This window comes from Girardinichthys multiradiatus, chromosome 3, assembly GCF_021462225.1.
Source record: "Girardinichthys multiradiatus isolate DD_20200921_A chromosome 3, DD_fGirMul_XY1, whole genome shotgun sequence".
Classification (NCBI taxonomy): Eukaryota; Metazoa; Chordata; class Actinopteri; order Cyprinodontiformes; family Goodeidae; genus Girardinichthys; species Girardinichthys multiradiatus.
Window position 1 is genome coordinate 1278967 of NC_061796.1, and position 18865 is coordinate 1297831.

The window sequence follows — 18865 nt, forward strand, 5'->3', positions numbered from 1 at the left end:
TAAAAAGTGTTTCTGTCCAGCAGATTGCATCCAGTCAGTGACTTGCAGCATTCACTCCTCCCGGATGAGCATGTAGAGACAGTGGACAGTCACTGGAGTTGACTTTGCAGCAATCCCTTATACTGAGCATGCATGTAACAACAGTGGAGAGGAAAAACTCCCTTTTAACAGGAAGAAACCTCCAGCAGAACCAGGCTCAGTGTGAGCGGCCATCTGCCACGACCGACTGGGGGTTAGAGAGAACAGAGCAGAGACACAAAGAGAACAAAGAAGCACTGATCCAGGAGTACGTTCTATGGGAAGGAACAGTAAATGTTGATGGATGTAGCTCCTTTAGTCGTTTCACCTAGAAAGAAAGAACAGATAAACTCTGAGCCAGTTTTCAGGGTTAGAGTCTGAAAGAGAGCGCATACAGTTAGTTGCAGTTAAGAGGGTTACAAAAGGGTTCATTGTCAACATACAACTGGCTCTCCTCACTCCCGGTCATTCTACAGTTCGTTCCCTAATCTGTTCAGTTTTAAACTTTACACAGTATTACACTTTCCATTCTTCAGCTTTCTGCATTTACTTTAAAACACAGTTACAATTCTTTTTATTCATACTTCACAAATGATTAACCTTGTATTTCTTTCATATATAGCTGAGAATGTCAAACCTTAATATTTTTTTACTCTAATCCTCAGTTCTTAATCACATTTCAATCATACATCTTTTAACTTGTTAACCAAAGATTGCTAATTTCATTTAATACATGTGAAAGAATGTAAAATCATCATACATCATTTTCTTTAGATATACTTGTTAATATCTTTGCAAAAAATAAGACATAATATGTGGCAGATAATATGTGGCTTCACACAGGCCTTTCCAGTCTCTCTGTGCCAGAATATGAGAACATGCTTGTTTCACTCTCCACTGCTTCAACTGTGTATTTTAATAATTATTGCATGGATTACACAAAAGGATATTTATCGTGATTTATATGGATTTAACTGTAGCAGTTAATGAATGTTGCATGGATTACATGGAAAGATCTTACCTTATTTTGACACCCCCTTCTTGAGATCAGACTGTATCCATGCCTAAAATCCAAAAAGTCAGAGAAAAACAAGGTCTGTATCATAAACACACAAGGAGAGGACCTCATCTTCCAAGTAGTCTGAGTAATACGATGATCGGGGGACTGGCGGCGGGGACCAGATGTCAAGAACCTCAAACTCGTCGATGAAGTCAGGATACATCAAAAGGGGAGATGACTCAGGCTCCCTCTGGAGGACAGGTGGGGAGGGAGACCCATCAGCATCGGGGGTCCGCTGCTTTCCATGTGCGATGGTGTCAACAGGGCTATGCAGAGGCGAGAGGATTGGGGATAAGGGCGAAGGGGTGGAGAATGTTGAGGAGGGATTATTGACATGACCTCCGCCAACAAGCCATCAGACAGCTGTGGAGGACCCGTCTCCTCACGCATGGAGTCACCGCTTGGAGAAGTCTGGGAGACTAGCTCCTCCAGCGAGACCGGCTGGTGTTGCTCTTCATCATCACCGGCAGAAGTTTGACAGGTGACGCTCTTGGTGGTGACAGAGGTTTGACTGCCGGCCTCTGCAGTAGTGATTGCCACCTGGCATCCTTGGACCTCGGTGCCCCGAGGAGGCAAATCAGGGGAGCCATGGGCGCCAATAGCAACAACCCTCCCATCGAGTAGATGGAGGGTGGGCAACCAGAATCCATCTTTAGAATCTTTCCAGATGTAACTGATGATGGGGACATACATTCCCCCTTGCTGTGTCTTTATCCTAAAAGTGTGCGCAGCAGCCCCGAAGGCCGATGTCCAGGTCACCTTGTATCGTGTCTTAAGATTTTGGCTCATGGTCATGGAGATATAGGGAAGATCTCCAGGACCCTCAATGCAGAAAACACTTGTCACTGTAGCATAGTTGGCAGCAATAGAGAGACAGTGGTGACACCAGTGCGCCTCAGGCGTAACCCAGAGGTATCTGAGCACTGAGGCTGAAATTCCACATCTGTAACAGGAGACTGTGTCCTGGAGAGACATATTGGAGGCCTGTAAGTGGATTTTTCAGGAACATAATGTGAACCCTGGATAATCACCTCCAGGGTTAAAAACTAAAGGAAGAGATTAACTAATTATAGAAGCATGCGTTCTAGCGGGCGAAAATCAGACTGTAGTGCTAAACTATTTCTCTGTTCCGTCTTTGGGCAGTCAGCCAAGGGGAGCGAAAAAGTGGAGGTTGAGTGTCACTCGACGAGGCGTCGGGGGAAGCAGCGGAGTAATGGAAGAGAGCTGCATAGGTCATAAGCCAAACCATAATGGCTATATCAGAAGTGAGTTGCAGGCCTGCAGGAGCATCTTTGCTGTTTTGATTTCATTTAGGACGTAGCAGTCATATCGCCATGTTGACATGACTGAAATGTCAGCTTGCCACAGGTCACATCGGGGAGAAGCTCCAATGCTTGGAATGCACAGAGTTGTTAAGACTTGTTGTGCCACACACTGCTCAATATTATGAAAATCTCCTGCCGTTACATTCAATAATTCATCTGGCTTAGGTAGTTTTTGGACATACATATCTGCATAATAAGGTCCTTTCAAACCTTCATGTGTTTGGCTTTCACCCTCTGGGATGTCTCCTTTGAAGTGAGGAACACCATAAGCCTTCCATACCCAGGAAAATGTTGTATTCAGCCATTCTTCATGTTCAGTCCAGATGGTTTTCGACCAGGAGGTTATGAAGGAGAGGTAGACTCGATGAGTGTAAAGAGGGGCTAAGGGCAGATAGTTCCGAGTGCGGCATCGAGTGAATATGTTCCAAAAACATCTGGGCAGATGTCCGAGCTTGGTATTAACACATTCCTGCAGGGCTTCTCGATTCCGAAAAGCCAACGGGTAATTTGTACGGTTTCTGGTTGATGAAGTGTTTTTAGGCCTAGGAGTGTCAGGAAGGCGTGTGCGATTCTGCGCTGTGGCGTTGGATCCTCCTGCGGGGATGACAAGGCCCCAGTCGGTGTGGTTGCGTGTCTGCTGGGATGCATCTGGTTTAGTGGACACATTCTCGTCACAATTTAACTGGTATTTCCCCCAAAATTCCCAACGGGGAAACCAGGCTGGGCAAGTCACAACTCTTGAAGGAGCCTTGTGGATAACTTCAGGCTCCCAATAACTGTGGCCTTTAAACTGTACTAAGGGCCGACAGGCCCAGTCGCAGTGCCACTCCGGGACCCCTCGATCAGGGTGAATCCAATTGCAGCGAATTGTACGGTGGATGAGTCGGTGCAGTATTCTCACCCATATTATTACTCCTTCATCAGTGAGTTCAAGGTTGGAGATAGACCAGGTGTGATTAACAAGTTGTTGTGTCGTGGAGACGTTTATCCATGCTGGGTTTTTCTTAGAACCTTCTTCAGTCTGGTGAAATTGGTTTCTTGGCTTTCACGAAAGAACACAGACTGATTCTTTAGGGGAGGGTATTCTGTCTAAGGCAAAAAGACGTTCAGAGAGGTTGTGTTCCAGCAAGTTTGGTTGGCATATTTTGAAGAACCACAAGCGACCTTAACATGGGTTAAGTTCCATGGTCCCACTCCAGCTTGGTAAAGTATAACTAACAAAAGAATAATGCCGATAAGGAAAGCAAAAAGCCTAAGCAAAGTCTTTAAACAAGATGCTTTATTCGTAATCTTTATCCGTTTCCATAGCTTGGGTCGCGTAGAGGGACTTGTGTTGTCAGGGTTGTCGGGAGGCTCTTCATCTTGTGCGTTAAAAGTAGATAAAATGAGAGGAAAAATGAGAGGAATCATCTGAATAAGTCTCTGGTATGGTTATCCTCGGGAATAACCTGCTAATTCCAGTTGATCTGCTTCTTCAGTTCTGTCCACTCGTCCTTTGAGCAGGGTTTGATAAATAGGTGATGGGTAAGGCAATCCAGGTTCCAACCCCTTCCACATCCACGTACACTGGTAGACTATCCAGTAGTCAGGTTGCACCTGTGGTCCTGCAAGGTTATATCCTTCTATGGCCCGCCTTTGTCTATAGGTCTCGTAAGCCAACCCTACTTCTGATAGGATACAGATTGACGTGTACAGTGGATGGCCGCGAATCTTGAGTTCGACCCAACTGCTTGGCCAAGCCGGGGTGGTACAGTGTGGATGTAGAGGGTTAGGGTAGACCGTGCTTTCTCTCACCGAAATCGGTAGTTGATTGTTGTTGAAGACATATCTACCAGGTTGGCGCTCTTTTCTCTTGACTTCTCTTGACATAGAAGGTGATGTGGCCCAAACTACAGCTCCGGCCATTGAAACTTCATAATACATGCCTTGTAATGGTTCTTGATAGTGTGGTCCCCATCTGATTCCCAGAACTGCTCCTTTTACTTCAAGGTGGACTGTATTGAATATCCATGGCAGGCTTTCAGGCCCTACTGGTGAGATTATAATTTGAGTGTCCAGCGGGTAATGCCCTTTGTTGCCAGACCAGGACATTTTGCTATATGAGAGGAAAACGTTACTTACATTCCATGGCAAGGCTTGACATTTTCCCGCATGGTCAGGCTTTTGCAGATCTGCTGCTCTATGATACTCTATATTGGAGACAAAATAACTTTCTGTGTTACACTGTGTTACACTGTGTTACTATCTAATGCTTGCTTCACAATGTCAGTGGTATCGTACTTGGGTTTCACTGTTGTCGACACAGGGTGATCTCATGCTCTCACCCACACTCATCCCTCACGGAATGGCACCTTAGGCGTTGGCTTCCCTGTTTTCTCCTTGGAGCTCCGCCCCATTTCTTGTGAAGAGAATGGTCGTTGGTTGAGTTCTGCTGCAGGGGAGGGTCTACTGACTCGATGTCTGTCATTCACTGCTTGCCCTATTTCTACAGCTTTGGTGCTCCAGTCACGAGAATTAGCATTTTTTGCTATCCAGTTTTTCACCAGACCTATGGTGCGTTCCACCACTCCGTTTGCTTGGGGAGTGTATGGTGGAGAGTAAACTCTCATTACTCCATACCTCTGGCACCAGTGATCGACCTGTGCGTTGCAAAAATGATTCCCATTGTCTGTTCGCAGTTCCTTTGGCACCCCAAGGGAACTGCAGACTTGCTCCAGCATGGCAACAACAGTGCTGCCGTTGGCTCTCCTTGATGCTCTTACAGTTACATACCCTGACATTGAGTCTACTAGCACCAAGAAGTATTTCTCACCTTTCTTCCCTATTATCCCCATGGGGCCCGTGACATCCATGCACACTGAGCCCCAGGGGATGGTGCTCTTTATGGTCAGACCTTCCAGCTGCTGTCCACGGCATCCTGCGTTGTATTGACCACAGTCTTCACAGTCCCGTAGTACGCGCCGGATGTGTTTCATAGGGATCCAGAGCTCCTGCTCTTCCAATTCTTTACAGGTAGGCAGCACGCCTGCATGTCCTAAGGCCTCATGCACGCTCCGTACCACCTCATCCACGTACTCTTCAGGGACCGCCCGTCCTTGTGGCGTTCTGTCCCACTTCTCGATCCCGACAAAGACAACTTTTCTCTGTTGAACATAGCGATCCACCTCATCGTTTCCACGCCAGTGAGCCCCTTCTCGGGTATGAGCCTTCTGGTTCTCCACTTCAAGCTCCAGGCTCATCCTCAACTCGGCGATCTTTTTCCACAGATTGTGATGGGCCACTAACTTTACTTTGGCCCTTTCAAATCCATTCTCTTCCCAAATGGATGAGTCTTCGTCCAAGGCTTGTGCACAGTAGTGGCTGTCTGTGATTATCTTTGCTCTCTTGATTCTTCTTTTCATCAACTCTAACATTCCTTCCAGCAATGTTGTCACTTCTCCCGCCTGTGCCCTACCAGGAGTTTTACCTTTCTGGCGGCACCTCTCTTGACCATGCTGTTTGAGAATAAACCCCCAGTAGGCCATCTGATCCAGTCCTTTCTTCGACCCATCAGTGTATAGGACCCACTCTGGCGGCTTTTCTGTCACAGACAGCTCTAAGGGTGTTTTTTTGCTGGCTGGTTGTGCTGGGCCAATCTCAAGGTCGGGGTCCAGTAGGATGTCTTCCCATCTTCCCAACCTTGTATTAGTTGCTTTTGTGCTTTCCACCGTTCCTTTTCTGAGATACTTGTGGACTTGGCTCTGAGTCATGACTTTAATCTGCTGTCCTTGTGCTAGGTCTTTTAAGGTGCTCCAGTATCTAGCAAGCACTGCTTACTCTTTTTCTTCTTGGGGAAATTTCTTCTCTACAGGTAGTGTAACTCCACAACGTTACTCACCCCACATTTTCATTGCTTACTTTCAGGATGGAGTCCTCATCTTCAAAGCTGATCTCGGCCACCAACTTTTCAGTCAAGCTCCTCGGTTCTGACCTCACGGCTTCTTGGATTGCCTGTTTGAGCTTATCCAGGTCGTTCTGGTTTGATGCAGTCCATGTCCAGTTTTTCTTTGTCATTTTTTCTTCTCCTTCTCGCTTCTTTAGGCAAGCATATAACGGTTTAGCATATCTTTGATAATTAGGAATATGATCTCTCACATAGTTGCAAAGTCCCAAAATCTTTTGCAGATCATTTTCGGATGCAGGTGGCTGGATTTGTGCCAGCTTTTCTCGATACCCTTCTGAGAGTCCCAAATCTGTTGTCACTTGGAATCCTAGGTAGTTCACCTGAAACTGTCCAGACTGGCATTTCTTGAGATTCAGCTTCAAACCTGCTGCTGTGATTCTCTCCACCACTGTTTGCAGTCTCTCTAGGTGCTCCTCTTCGGTGTCGTCTGCAATGAACACATCATCTATGTACACTGTTGCTCCTAGGTCACCCAAAACGTCAATTACAGCTGACTGGAACACATCAGGGGAGTTCTTGTACCCCTGAGGTAACCTTTGCCACACATAACTCTTGCCTTTGAGTGTAAAAGCTGTCTTGCCTTGTGATTGCTTTGCGAGTCTGAGGGAGAAAAATCCATTTGCTAAGTCAATGCAGGATTTATATTTCTTGACTCTTAGCATCTTCATTGCTCCTTGGGGATTGATTAGGCTGGCCCGGTTTGCTATGGTTCTTCGATTGAGGGCCTTGAAGTTGATTACTGGCCTCCAACCTGCTCCTGCTGACTCTGGTTTCTTTACCGCTTGAATGGGACTGTTAGTGATTGGGATTTAGCTCTTCTCTGATGATTCCTAGAGCGCTTAATTGTTTTACTATTTTATCCATTTCTTCAATGGCACCCGGGTTCAGGGTGTACTGTCAAACAGGTGGATGCACTCCCCTTTCTATGAGGTGCACATACTTTGGTCCCAGGTCTCAACAGTTGTTCTTGAACCGGGCCACATTAGCTGAGGTGACGATCTTCCGTCACCTCTCTTTCCCAGTCGAGGAGAAGTCGCTTTCTTTCAGCTTTAGCTCAGTTACGTCTGGCACATCTACTGCTTTGTACCACTCTTGAGCCCCAATTCCACTCTGAGTCGATCCTACTTTTACTAACCTTGACCGTAGTTGGCTCAGCCTTTGAGATAGAGAGCTACGGTCTCCCCATGGTTTGTTGAATTCTTTCAAGTCTGTGACGGTGATGAGGTTGTATGGACCCTTCACCCAAATGATTCCTTGCCAAGTTCCATACAGCATCTCTTCTACGGTCCCGTTGGCAAATTGGACCGTAAGGTATCCCGTTGTCTTTAGGCCTCTGCGAGTCATGGATACCACGGCCCCGGTGTCCACTAGATAGGGTGGGAGGAGATCCCACCTTTGTGTAGATTTTCTCCCCCCTCCAGTAGACATTTTCCAGGGTGACTCGCGGCCGTGTCATCATTACTTGGCTGGCCCCCCGGTCCCGGATCTGCGAGACTCGAAGAGGGCCTTCTTTTCTTCAGAGGACGCTTTGTCGTACTCCTCCCTAGGAAGAAAGGTGCTTTTCTTTTGTGGGCCTTGCGATGCTGGTGGTCCGTAAAATCTTCATTGTGGTTCTTCTCTTCTCTGAAGCGGCGGTCTGTTAGAGGGGTTGGCTGGAACTTTCACACTGGCCTTAGTTGGTGGTTTGGCCCCTTGTCCGGTCTCTTTCTTTCTTCTTTCTTCATAAAACTGTTTCTCCAGATCATAAGAAATCACTGCTTGGTCCATCTGTGGAACTGTCGTACCCTGCATCGGCATTTTGGCAAAGCGATCTCTCCTCTCCCTTTGGTTACTTCTCGGAGGGCCTTCACATATCTAGCTGGCGAGATTGTTTGCTTAAGCACATGCCACACATGCAAGGCGCTGACCTCCATCCATGCGCAGTCTAGCTCTTCTGATCTGGGAGTCTTCATCATCCATGTGTTCCAACACCAACCTCTCATAATGGCTTTGAGCTGTTCCTTGTTTGTCTAAGGGATGTGCTGTTACATGGCTCAGCCACAACGTTTTAGCTTCGTCCCTTTCAGTAGCATTGGTAATCATCGGCCACACATCTTTGATGTAATCTTCAATACTTTCTTCTGGTCTTTTCTCTCTAACTAAGGTCTTGATCTTTTTGTTCTCACGAAAAACATCAGTTTCAGGGCTGGATGCCGTGTGTTGTTCAGACATTCTCCCTACAGGCTTGCTTGTGGAGCGTGGTGCTGACGGCAGTGGAGGTTCTTCCTCTTCTTCCTCGGTTGATAGCTCATCAACCCGTCGCTCAATCTCTTGTGCATACTTGTATGCTGCTTTCGTTAGTCTTCTTAACATCACATCATGCACAACTCCAACATAAGCAGATCTGAATTTACTGGTCAGGGGCTGATAAGTTGCTAGGGTGTGGTAGGATGGCATCATTAGGATGTTGGCCCATTCTCCAACTGTTGCTTTTACCCTGAGTTCGACTTTGTCTTCCAGGCAGTCAGCCCATACAGCTGGGATGTGATAGTCTCTTTGTCCAGCTTCTGGTATGTATGCTCGACGCCCATCATTCGCTTGAACCGGTGTTGTGCGAAATTCTGTTCCCCTAAAATATTCTGTTCCCCCTGTGTCGGGAGCACGCACTGCAGCCAGAGAGGCTGATCTGACCGTCTTCACATCGATTTGTCGGTAAAACGACAAAATGCATTCATGTTGTTGGAAAATATTCATGCTATGCTTATAGGATCTGTATTGCTATGCTCAAGCATGTTTAGTAATGTGTGAAATAAAACGTATTGTGTAATTTAGAGGCCTGCTGACAAGCTTCTCTGTGTGTGTTGAACTTAGATATCATATGCCCAGTAACAGAAGATATTTCTGTATGTAAGATTTCTGCCCTGCAACAAGAATATATTTGTGTATATGTCTGTAGATAAAGGTCAAAAGTGGAAAAACAGGAAGTGCTGAAAAGACAGCTGAATGTCAGAATGCCAGACAGCTCCGATATGAAATCAGACGGTCAACTGACACTCGACTGATCACCCCCAACCTATCCCAGCAAATTTTGCCTCTCGTAAAAGTATTGGTGGGAACGCCACTGAAAACTGGACATTGTTAAGATTATTATCATTCATTATTGGTGCATCGGCACAAGCTGTTGGAAGTTTTCCCGGATCAAAAATTGATTCCAAAGCACCATTTTTTGGAGCATTATCCTGATTTGATAAGAGGGTTTGGTCCGTTGGTTAGCCTCTGGACTATGTGATTTGAGGCAAAACATAGCTTCTTTAAGCGCATTGTTAGACACACAAACAGTTTCAGAAATGTATTGATGTCACTGGCCTCAAAGCACCAAATGGTGATGGCATACAGTACACAAGAAAATGGTTTGAAACCTGCAGTGTGTGTCACAAAAATATCATCTCTTCCATTAGATATACTTGAGACAGGAATACAGCAGTGTTTCAAGGCAGTTTATCCAACACAAACATCTGTGAATTTGACCAATGTGGTTACACTCCATGGAACTAAATATGCTGCTGGGATGGTTTTTCCTTATGGGTCAACTGGTGGTATACCTGATTTTATTATGATTTCACAGATTGTTGTTGTAGATGATAGTGTCACTTTCATTGTGAAAATGCTCAACAGTTGGTATGATGAACATTTTAGGGCATTTATATTAGAACACTTTGGAAAAATTACCCTTGTACAGCATAGTAAACTTGGGGACATGTATCCCTTGACAGCATATTTGGTGGGAGGAAAACCCATGGTGACATTGAAACGTCACATTGTTTGCCAGTGTTAGGTGATGAGACTTTTAATGTCTAACACCTTCCTTTATTCAGATATATTTGTGCTGTTTCTGTTCAGATGGATTCAGTTGCCTTGAAAGTGGTTATAGAACACCGGAGTGAAAAGCTTACACTGTCCTCAGGAATACTCAGCATGGTAGAACAGTTACACAAAACTGTGAAAGAGACATTTGGACACATTGAGGATTTTACCCTGCATTACTTGGATGAGGAATTTGGTGGTTACTTTTCTCTCCATTCTACCAACTAGCTTAAACACAAGGGTATCATCAAAGTTGTGATTATTCCACCTGTAGTTCTTACATTGACTGCTTTGACTGAAAACCAGACAGATGTCATGAATGACAGTTCAAGCTCTGCCACTGATACGACAGCCAGCCAGACAGATAACACATCAGCATCTTCACAAGACACTATTATCTTTTCCCCACATGGAGGCACACAGAAAACATCATGGCCAAGTAAAATCCCCATTCCACTTTTCTCTGTGGCAACAGAGGCAGTACTGAAGAATGCCAATGAAGTGTTTGTAAAAGATGGCACTGTGCTGAACAATACTCGGATCCGATCTGAAATCATGGAAAAATTAGCTGACTACATGTACAGCTACACACCCTACCCTACAGGCCTTCAGATCGGTGAGGTGGCCGAGGCTTTAGTCAGAAACCATCCATGCCTGACAGAGCTAGGCAGTCGTAATGGCTGGCTTGGGTGGATGTACAGTCTTAAATATAAGATGGGAAATTACAGGTCAAAGCTCCGAAACCTTGGATTTCCTGAGGTTGCCTGCAACTCACTTAAGAACAAGCACCCAGATGATTGGTCCCCTGCAAAGAATATAAAGAAAGCACGGAAAGGAGAAGTTGTGTTTCTCCCACACTATCCTGCTGGAGACTGTAAGGAACAACAAGAGCTAGACCGAAACCAACTTATCGCTGAATCAAAAAAGAGAGACAGCACAGTCATCAAGGACTTGATGTCCAGAACCTTTGCACATCGGAGACATGATGTTGTCAGGCTACAGATGAGCATCAGTGACATCAAGGACAGATGGCCTGCCTTGTTTGATGTCTCGCAAGTGAGTATTTGGAAATGTTGTATCACAATGGTCAACACATATTCTGGACTGAAAACCTGCATGTTTCACAGCTACACACTCAGTTTTACTTCATTAATTAGTTAGTTTAACTTGTACCATCTAATGCAGTCCAAGACAACAGCTCTGACACATACATTTTCAATTTATGTTGACATTGTCAGAAAGCTAATAATTATATTAAGCGTTGTCCAATCCATATACATTGAGGGGAACAAAATATTAGGAAAACTTTCCACAATGTCAACATAAACTGAAAATGTATAAGCCAAGTAAAAAGAGAATTTATTTCAGAGCTGTTGTATTGGACTGCATTAGATTGCACAGGTATACCTAATGAAGTGGCTGGTGACTGTAATATTCTTGCAGCCTAATCATCTCAATATGAATTTAAGTTTTTGCTGAATGACAACAGATGAGTCACCAGTTATTTTTTTCTCTTTTCTCATCTCCCTGTCTTTCAGATTAGCGCAGAGTTTCAGAGGATCACCACACTGAATCTTGAGCCAAAATTCATGGCAATGTTGGACATCTACACACCTAAACTGTTGTCCTTGTTTCAATCAAGGAAATGTGCTGCAGGAGAGAGACAACGGGCACAAATGAATGTTCTACTTCAGGTATTAAAATGTATCCTCCTATTCAATTTATAGCTTACCTGCAATAATCATAATTCCATCTGTCTCATTCACATTTCTCTTCTTTAAGTTAATCACCATCACTAATTACATATTCATAACCTCAAAACTTACCTTTATCCCCTCTGACTCTTCCTCATTCTTAATCCTCTGCTTTTTTCCTTGGTTTTCTGTCCCTCAATCTTTCACATCCTCTACACACCATTTTACATATTGTGTTTTCTTTTTATATCACTGCAATCCAGCTCCAATTAAATGTTTCTAATGTAAATTCTATTGAAAGGTTTGACATTAAAGTTTTTCCAAAGAAATAAACCTCTGCTTGAATGTTTACCATTGTATTTTATTAGTTCTGCAAAGTTCTTTCTGTTCTGCAGAGTGGAATCCCCATTCAACAGACATGTGAGGTTGTCATCCGATGTCTCATCAGCCATCTGGGAGAAGATGCAGATGCCTTGTTTAAGGACTTTGAGGTCAGTATAATACTGTAGTTGTCCTGATTTTTAACAATGTAAACATGGGTGACCATAGGGTTGCTGCAGTACAGCAGCTTGTATTTTCCATACCGCACACAAAGAAGAGGCTGCTTTTTATGTAGCATAAAAAGCAGCTGCACATCAGCTGCTGTAAGAGTCATTTATAGATTGATACTTATTATTACTGTTTCATGTCTGTCCTGCTTTAAATACATTGAATGTTATTTTCTGTGTCAATTTTGTTTTTTAGAGAGAAATAAATTATGAAAGCATTAATTAGTTTTCTTGTCTGTTTTTAAAAAAAGACCATAGACATTTGGGACCACCACACTAGTATTGTTTAGTTTGTCCACTTTATGCCTTACTATACTCTTATGTTAATAGGTGACATTTGTCTTGTGACATGCAGGTTGAAAGTGAACTTTAAATAGTTATCTTTATGTCTGCAGGATGCTGCTGATGGATCAGCCAGTGTTCAAGAGGAGTTATCAGAAGAGGTGATGAAGATTTACCTGCTGAGGAAACGAGATGGGTCAATCGATGTTGGGATTGTGATTGAGGGCAACACTGTTTCTCAACCACCCTCATCAATACGGTGAAAACAGCGATACTTCATTTATTCAACATAACCTCTTTGAACTATCTCAGAGAAACCTGCTATGGATGTATAACGAACCACCCAAGCCAGCGTCAACACCATTGCCTGGAGGTACTGGGGGAGGATTATTACCAAGTCAACTTTCAACGCATCGTACGACGACTCGTAACCCCCAAACTCATTCCTGCTATTCAGAATCTTCTGGTACTTCGAAGCATACAAGCGGATGACTTCAGAGTGAAGACGATTGCCAAGACGGTTTTATATGAACTGAAATCGGTACAAGGCATCCACAGTGCAATAGCGCACGTTTATGATCGCATGGTCGATGAGAAACATCTCAAACAACTTAACTCTGTTTCAGAGTCCTATGGACTGACAAACTGATCTCACATGTTTGATGACTTGTTGTATCATTTTTTTTTTTTTTTTAGTATTCCAGTACTTTAGTTAATCTGCATTATATGATTTTTCTTCTTTTTTCTTTTTACTATTAAATACAATTAAAGTAGGAACATAGTAACCTTTCCCAAAAGTGTTGTTTAAAAGCTAGTAGTGTTTGAATTCATCTGCATTTTATCTGATTTTGTTTTCTGGTTGTTTTTTGTTTATATTAAATACAAAAATAAAATAAAACAAATAAGGATAAATCTACCCTCCTGTGTGTTTTTTCTCATTATTTAACAAGTAATCGGCAGAGTGAGCATAAGGCAGAGATGGCAGGAAGACGGCTGATGAAGAAAGTATATTATAGCCCTTCAAATCCGGGAAGTTTTGGGGGTGTAGATAGGCTGAGGAGGGTTATGCAAGATGAAACGGGAAAGAAGGTTGCGGTTGAAAAAGTTAAAGATTTTTTATCAGGAGAAGATACCTACACTCTACATAAACCTGCAAGAATAAAGTTCCCGAGAAACAGAGTTTTTGTCACCAGACCATTGAGGCAGTTCCAGGCTGATCTCTGTGACATGCAAGCTCTGGCCATGGAAAATGATGGTTATAATTATTTATTAATAGTCATTGACATCTTTTCAAAAAGGGCGTATGTACGAGTTTTGAAGAGGAAAACAGCCGCTGAGGTGGTAAAGGCATTTGAATCAGTTTTTACAGAAAGTCAGATCCCCAAAAAACGTCAGACTGATGCCGGTAAAGAATTTTTTAACAAGAAATTTAAGGTTTTGATGGAGAAACACGGTATTGAACATTTTGCCACAGCGAGTGAAGCAAAAGCTTCAGTGGTCGAGAGATTTAACCGCACATTAAAAACAAGGATGTGGAGATATTTTACAGCTAACAATACCCGGCGGTACGTCGATATACTGCAAAACCTAGCTAGAAGCTACAACCATTCCTACCACTCCAGCATTAAAATGAGCCCTATGGAAGTGACCCCAGAAAATGCCTTTCAAGTGTTTCAGAATCTGTATGATGTCAAGTCCAACAGATATTGCAAGGACTCAGTGACAACGTTTAAACAAGGGGATCTTGTCAGAATATCCAAGGTCCGTGGAGTGTTTGACAAAAAATACGAACAGAGTTTTACGGATGAAGTGTTTACAGTGTATGACCGGATACCCCGTTCTCCTCCTGTATACAAACTCAAAGATTTGGATGGAGAACCTATCGAGGGTTCCTTTTACGCTGAGGAACTTCAAAAAGTAAAAATATTTAACGACAAAATGTATCAAGTGGAAAAAATATTAAAACGACGTACGGTCAAGGGAGTCAAACAGGTTTTTGTAAGCTGCAAAAACTGGCCTGAGAAATTCAACAGTTGGATCAAGTTTGATGAACTTCTAAACGTATAAAAAAGGTTTGCACTAAACCTCACAGTTGACACAGCATCATGAACCGTCAGGTAGAGGATGATGGCTTTTACGTTACTCTTCCATCTAATGCTAGCATGGAAGTGTTTAAAAATAATACCAGTTCAAGTTTCCGTGTAAATTTAGCTCAACATATTGATTTAGAAGGCCAATGGATGGTTGCATTAGCCGAGATTTCATATCCTCATACATGGCATAATTTACCGGATTATGATGCCTACTTTGAATGGAGGAAGGTTGGTGAAGTGGAGATCAATACGCAAAGGATCAGAAGTGGCTACTATAACAGCGTTATTCAACTCGAGACAGAGATGGAAATGTTTTTCAAAAAATTGAAATCGGGTTTACGCATTAAATTCAGCAAAGTTCAAAAGAGATTTGCATTTCAAGCAAATACGCTTCTTCAGCACTCTAGCTTATATGATGGGCGTGAAACCAGGGGAATGGATTCATGTTTCTGAACCAAAACTGGCTCCTTTTCCGGCGGATATAAAGGCTGGTTTCTATCACCTATACTGTTACAGCGACGTGGTCAGCCCTCAAATAGTAGGCGACACTTTTGCACCTTTACTGCGGACCGTCAAAGTACAAGGCACATTCAGTGATATGATTACTCAGACGTTTAACCTCGCCCACTACCTTCCAGTCTCCAGAAGACATATTGAAAATATCAATATAGAAATTAAATCGGACCAAAACGTTCCTGTAAATTTCGTCTATGGAAAGACCGTCATAAGACTACACTTCAGACCGGTGATATCACAACGTAGCCTGAGATAAATTTTATTTGTATAAACTATTCCAGAGATATGTATATAACCTCTAAGATTGATTGGTTATCATTCATATTACGCAGGTCATTCAACACTGCATCAAGCAGGCAAGAGAGAACATGGCACAGCTAACTCTGAGACGTGATCCAAATCGCTTTGTAAATTACTATGTAAGTCAATCAGGCGGTAATCTGCCAGGGTTTTATGGGGCCCCGGTCATGTACGGACGCGGAATTGGATCATTATTTTCAAAATTATTCCGCTTCGTATCCCCTCTGGTTAAAAAAGGATTTGCAATTGCAAAACCCCATCTTAAAACGGCTGCATCAAATATCGCTTCGGATGTCATTGGTAGAGCCGTGAGTAAAATGAGTGGTTCTACACGCACCGAAGGTCAAGAAGGTTCAGGAATTATGGTTTTATCCAAAAGACCCAGAACAAGACCCCCTGGTGATCGTTTAAGGACGGTTAAAAAACAACGACAAACGCGAAAAAGGAGATCAGTCGCAGCTGACAAACGAAGAGGAAGGAAGTCATCCGCAAGTTTTGATATATTTAAATAATGGCTCTTTTACATAACAAATCATCAGAGTGCACGCTGGCAGAGTTGGACTTATTTTCTGCCCCGATGACGCAGCTATCGATCGAAGATAAAATTTACACCGAGATCCAGCCTTTATCAGCAATCACTGATGGAGGGCCGATCGAGTTTTTCATTCCGGGAGACGGAGAAAAGTATCTGGATCTCAACGATACGCTGTTGCATCTCAGAGTAAAAATTACTAACGAGAATGGAACAAACCTGCCAGATGATGCACCTGTAGGGCTCATCAACTACCCGTTAAACACCATCTTCAGTCAGTGTGACGTCACTCTCGGAGATCGAATGATTTCACAATCCAGCGCTACACATCCATATAGAGCCATGATTGAGACATTGTTAAACTTTTCTGAGGATTCTTTAAAAACCCAGTTTAGCTCTGGTCTTTTTTATGAAGACACTGCAGGTGCTCTGCACTCTATTGTTACAACTAACGGCCCTAACCAAGGTCTTAACAGCAGAGCAGGCTTTACGGCAAATTCCAGGGAGGTACATCTCCTAGGCCCCCTGCATGCAGACATATTTTTCTGCGAGAGACTTCTTTTAAACTCTGTTGACCTTAAAATTAAACTTACAAGAGCCAACGATGCCTTTTGTCTCATGGCCGCAAGAGACTCCACTTACAAACTCAGGATATTAGGAGCATCTCTTTTTATCAAAAAGGTTACTGTCTCTCCAGCTGTACGACTGGGGCACGCTTCAGCTTTAATGAAAGCAAATGCTCTGTATCCACTTTCACGTGTGAATGTAAAAACATATTCCATCCCTGAAAATTCAAGGGTATGCAACCAAGAGAATCTTTTCTTAGGCGTCTTTCCCAAGTATGTGGTGATTGCGTTACTGGATCATGACGCTTTTACAGGAACACGCAATCTCAATCCGTTTGACTTTAATCATTTTGATATGGAATATTTAGCTTTGTGTAAGGATGGCAGACAAATTCCTGCTAAAGCCTTCCAGCCCAATTTTAACCAAGGTCATTCAGTGAGACAGTATTACAACTTGTTTACAGCTACAGGACGACTTCTAAAAGATCTTCCACTGAGTATAACACGTCAGGAATTTAATCAAGGATACTCTCTATTCACATTTAATCTTAACCCGGGCGAGGACACAGATGCTCTATCTCCAGTTTCCAGTGGGAATTTAAGATTGGAAATGCGCTTCAGAAACCCGTTGCCTCATACCACCACGCTGATCATCTACGCTTGTTATGACTCTATTTTAGAGATTGATTCAAAGAGGCGTGTGCTGGTGGATTATTATTAATCTAATCAGGCATGAATAATCATGAAATTGAGAGCCTGATGCGTCATCTGCTGGTAGATTTGTTTTGCGGTGTGTGGCCGTGCGACCAGCTGCCGCTGCTAGCTGACAAATTCCCAGGGCCGGGCTACTTTATTGTGAATACACATCCTTCACACATGCCGGGGGAACACTGGCTAGCTCTGACATTGGATGAGAATGGTCAATCCAGCTTTTTTGACTCTTATGGATTCTCTCCGGATTTCGAGTTCTACCCGTCAAGCATCGTAACATTTTTAGAAGACAGATCCTCAAAAATATTGTATCATAATAATCAGCTTCAAAACACTCTGTCCACTGTGTGCGGTCACCATTGCATTTTTTATCTATGTCATAGAGCGTGCGGATTATCAATGCAGCAAGTGTTGTCGAAATACACCGGAGATGTGATTAAGAATGATTTAATGGTATCTAACTTTGTGAAAAAATATCAGAAATGTGTCATTAATCAAAGTTGTACATTTTATACTCACGGAACATGCTCTTTGGAGATGTTTCTGGATTGTTATGGAATTTAAAATGTCTTATTTTTTTTTTCATTGTTTTTTTTTTTTTTTTCTTCTTATGATTTAATATTTGTGTAATGATATCATATGTTAGTGTGTGAAGTAGAGAACGAAGTTAGACTTGAAAAATATAATCAATAAATATTTTATTGAATAAAAGAAATTGACTACATGTTTCATTTTTTCTTATAACGGTTTATGGTGAAAATGTAATCCATCGGGGTGGTAGTGTCATCTTACGAAGAGACGTTTTTGATCTCCCATCAGCATTTTTTGGATCTTCCAGCTCAGATCTCGACCAGTAGGGAGAATGAGTTATCTGCCTTCTTCTTCTTTTTCTTCTCTGCTTAACGCTGGGGGGGTGTACCCCCATTTTCAATCGATGTACCCTCTGTTTTGAAACGTCTATATTCTTCACGAGCATAAGGGTTAATGACTGAAGATATAGGGATGTTTACTTCTGACTTGGAGTGTAGAAAATCAGACCATCCTCGGGTTTGTGATGCTCCAGATTTTTTAAACGGAAGCATGAGATTTTTCAACAAATCAATCATGTGGGACCCCTTTATAACATTTCCGTTAAATACAAATTCACCTCGCGAAGTCCAACTCTCACTTCTTTCGGATAATTTCTTCAAAATGTACTCGGCATTTTTACGATTGTGTTTAGGAAGGCTTTTCAGTACTTCCGTAAGAACCTGATCCTTAGGGGCCTCGTCCTGCCCTGGGCCTTGTTTTTCTTGGGACCGCTCATGTTCAGGAACCTCTGTGTCACGCTGCAGCGTTAAACTGACTCGCTGTTTTTCTTCTTTGACACCTTGCTTAAGTAAAGTCAGATACCTCTGGAGAAGAGCATCGTATCTCTTGATTTTTTCATAAGAA

At 43.0% G+C, this 18865-nt stretch overlaps 1 protein-coding gene across 1 annotated transcript; it reads left to right on the top strand.

The window, feature by feature from the left end:
- Positions 1 to 10698: 10698 nt before the first annotated feature.
- LOC124865291 lies at positions 10699 to 12004 on the top strand. The gene is made up of 2 exons (XM_047360272.1): positions 10699 to 11245; positions 11728 to 12004. Exons 1-2 carry the CDS (start codon positions 10745 to 10747, stop codon positions 11914 to 11916), a joined length of 690 nt encoding a protein of 229 aa, XP_047216228.1. The 5' UTR covers positions 10699 to 10744; the 3' UTR covers positions 11917 to 12004.
- The last annotated feature ends 6861 nt before the right edge of the window (positions 12005 to 18865 follow it).

What these genes read in the sequence shown, in the direction of transcription:
- LOC124865291 (XM_047360272.1), top strand. Translation starts at nt 10,745, where the DNA reads ATGGAAAAATTAGCTGACTACATGTACAGCTACACACCCTACCCTACA. An exon ending in CCTTGTTTGATGTCTCGCAA is followed by an intron (nt 11,246 to 11,727) that starts GTGAGTATTTGG and finishes CCTGTCTTTCAG; the next exon opens with ATTAGCGCAGAGTTTCAGAG.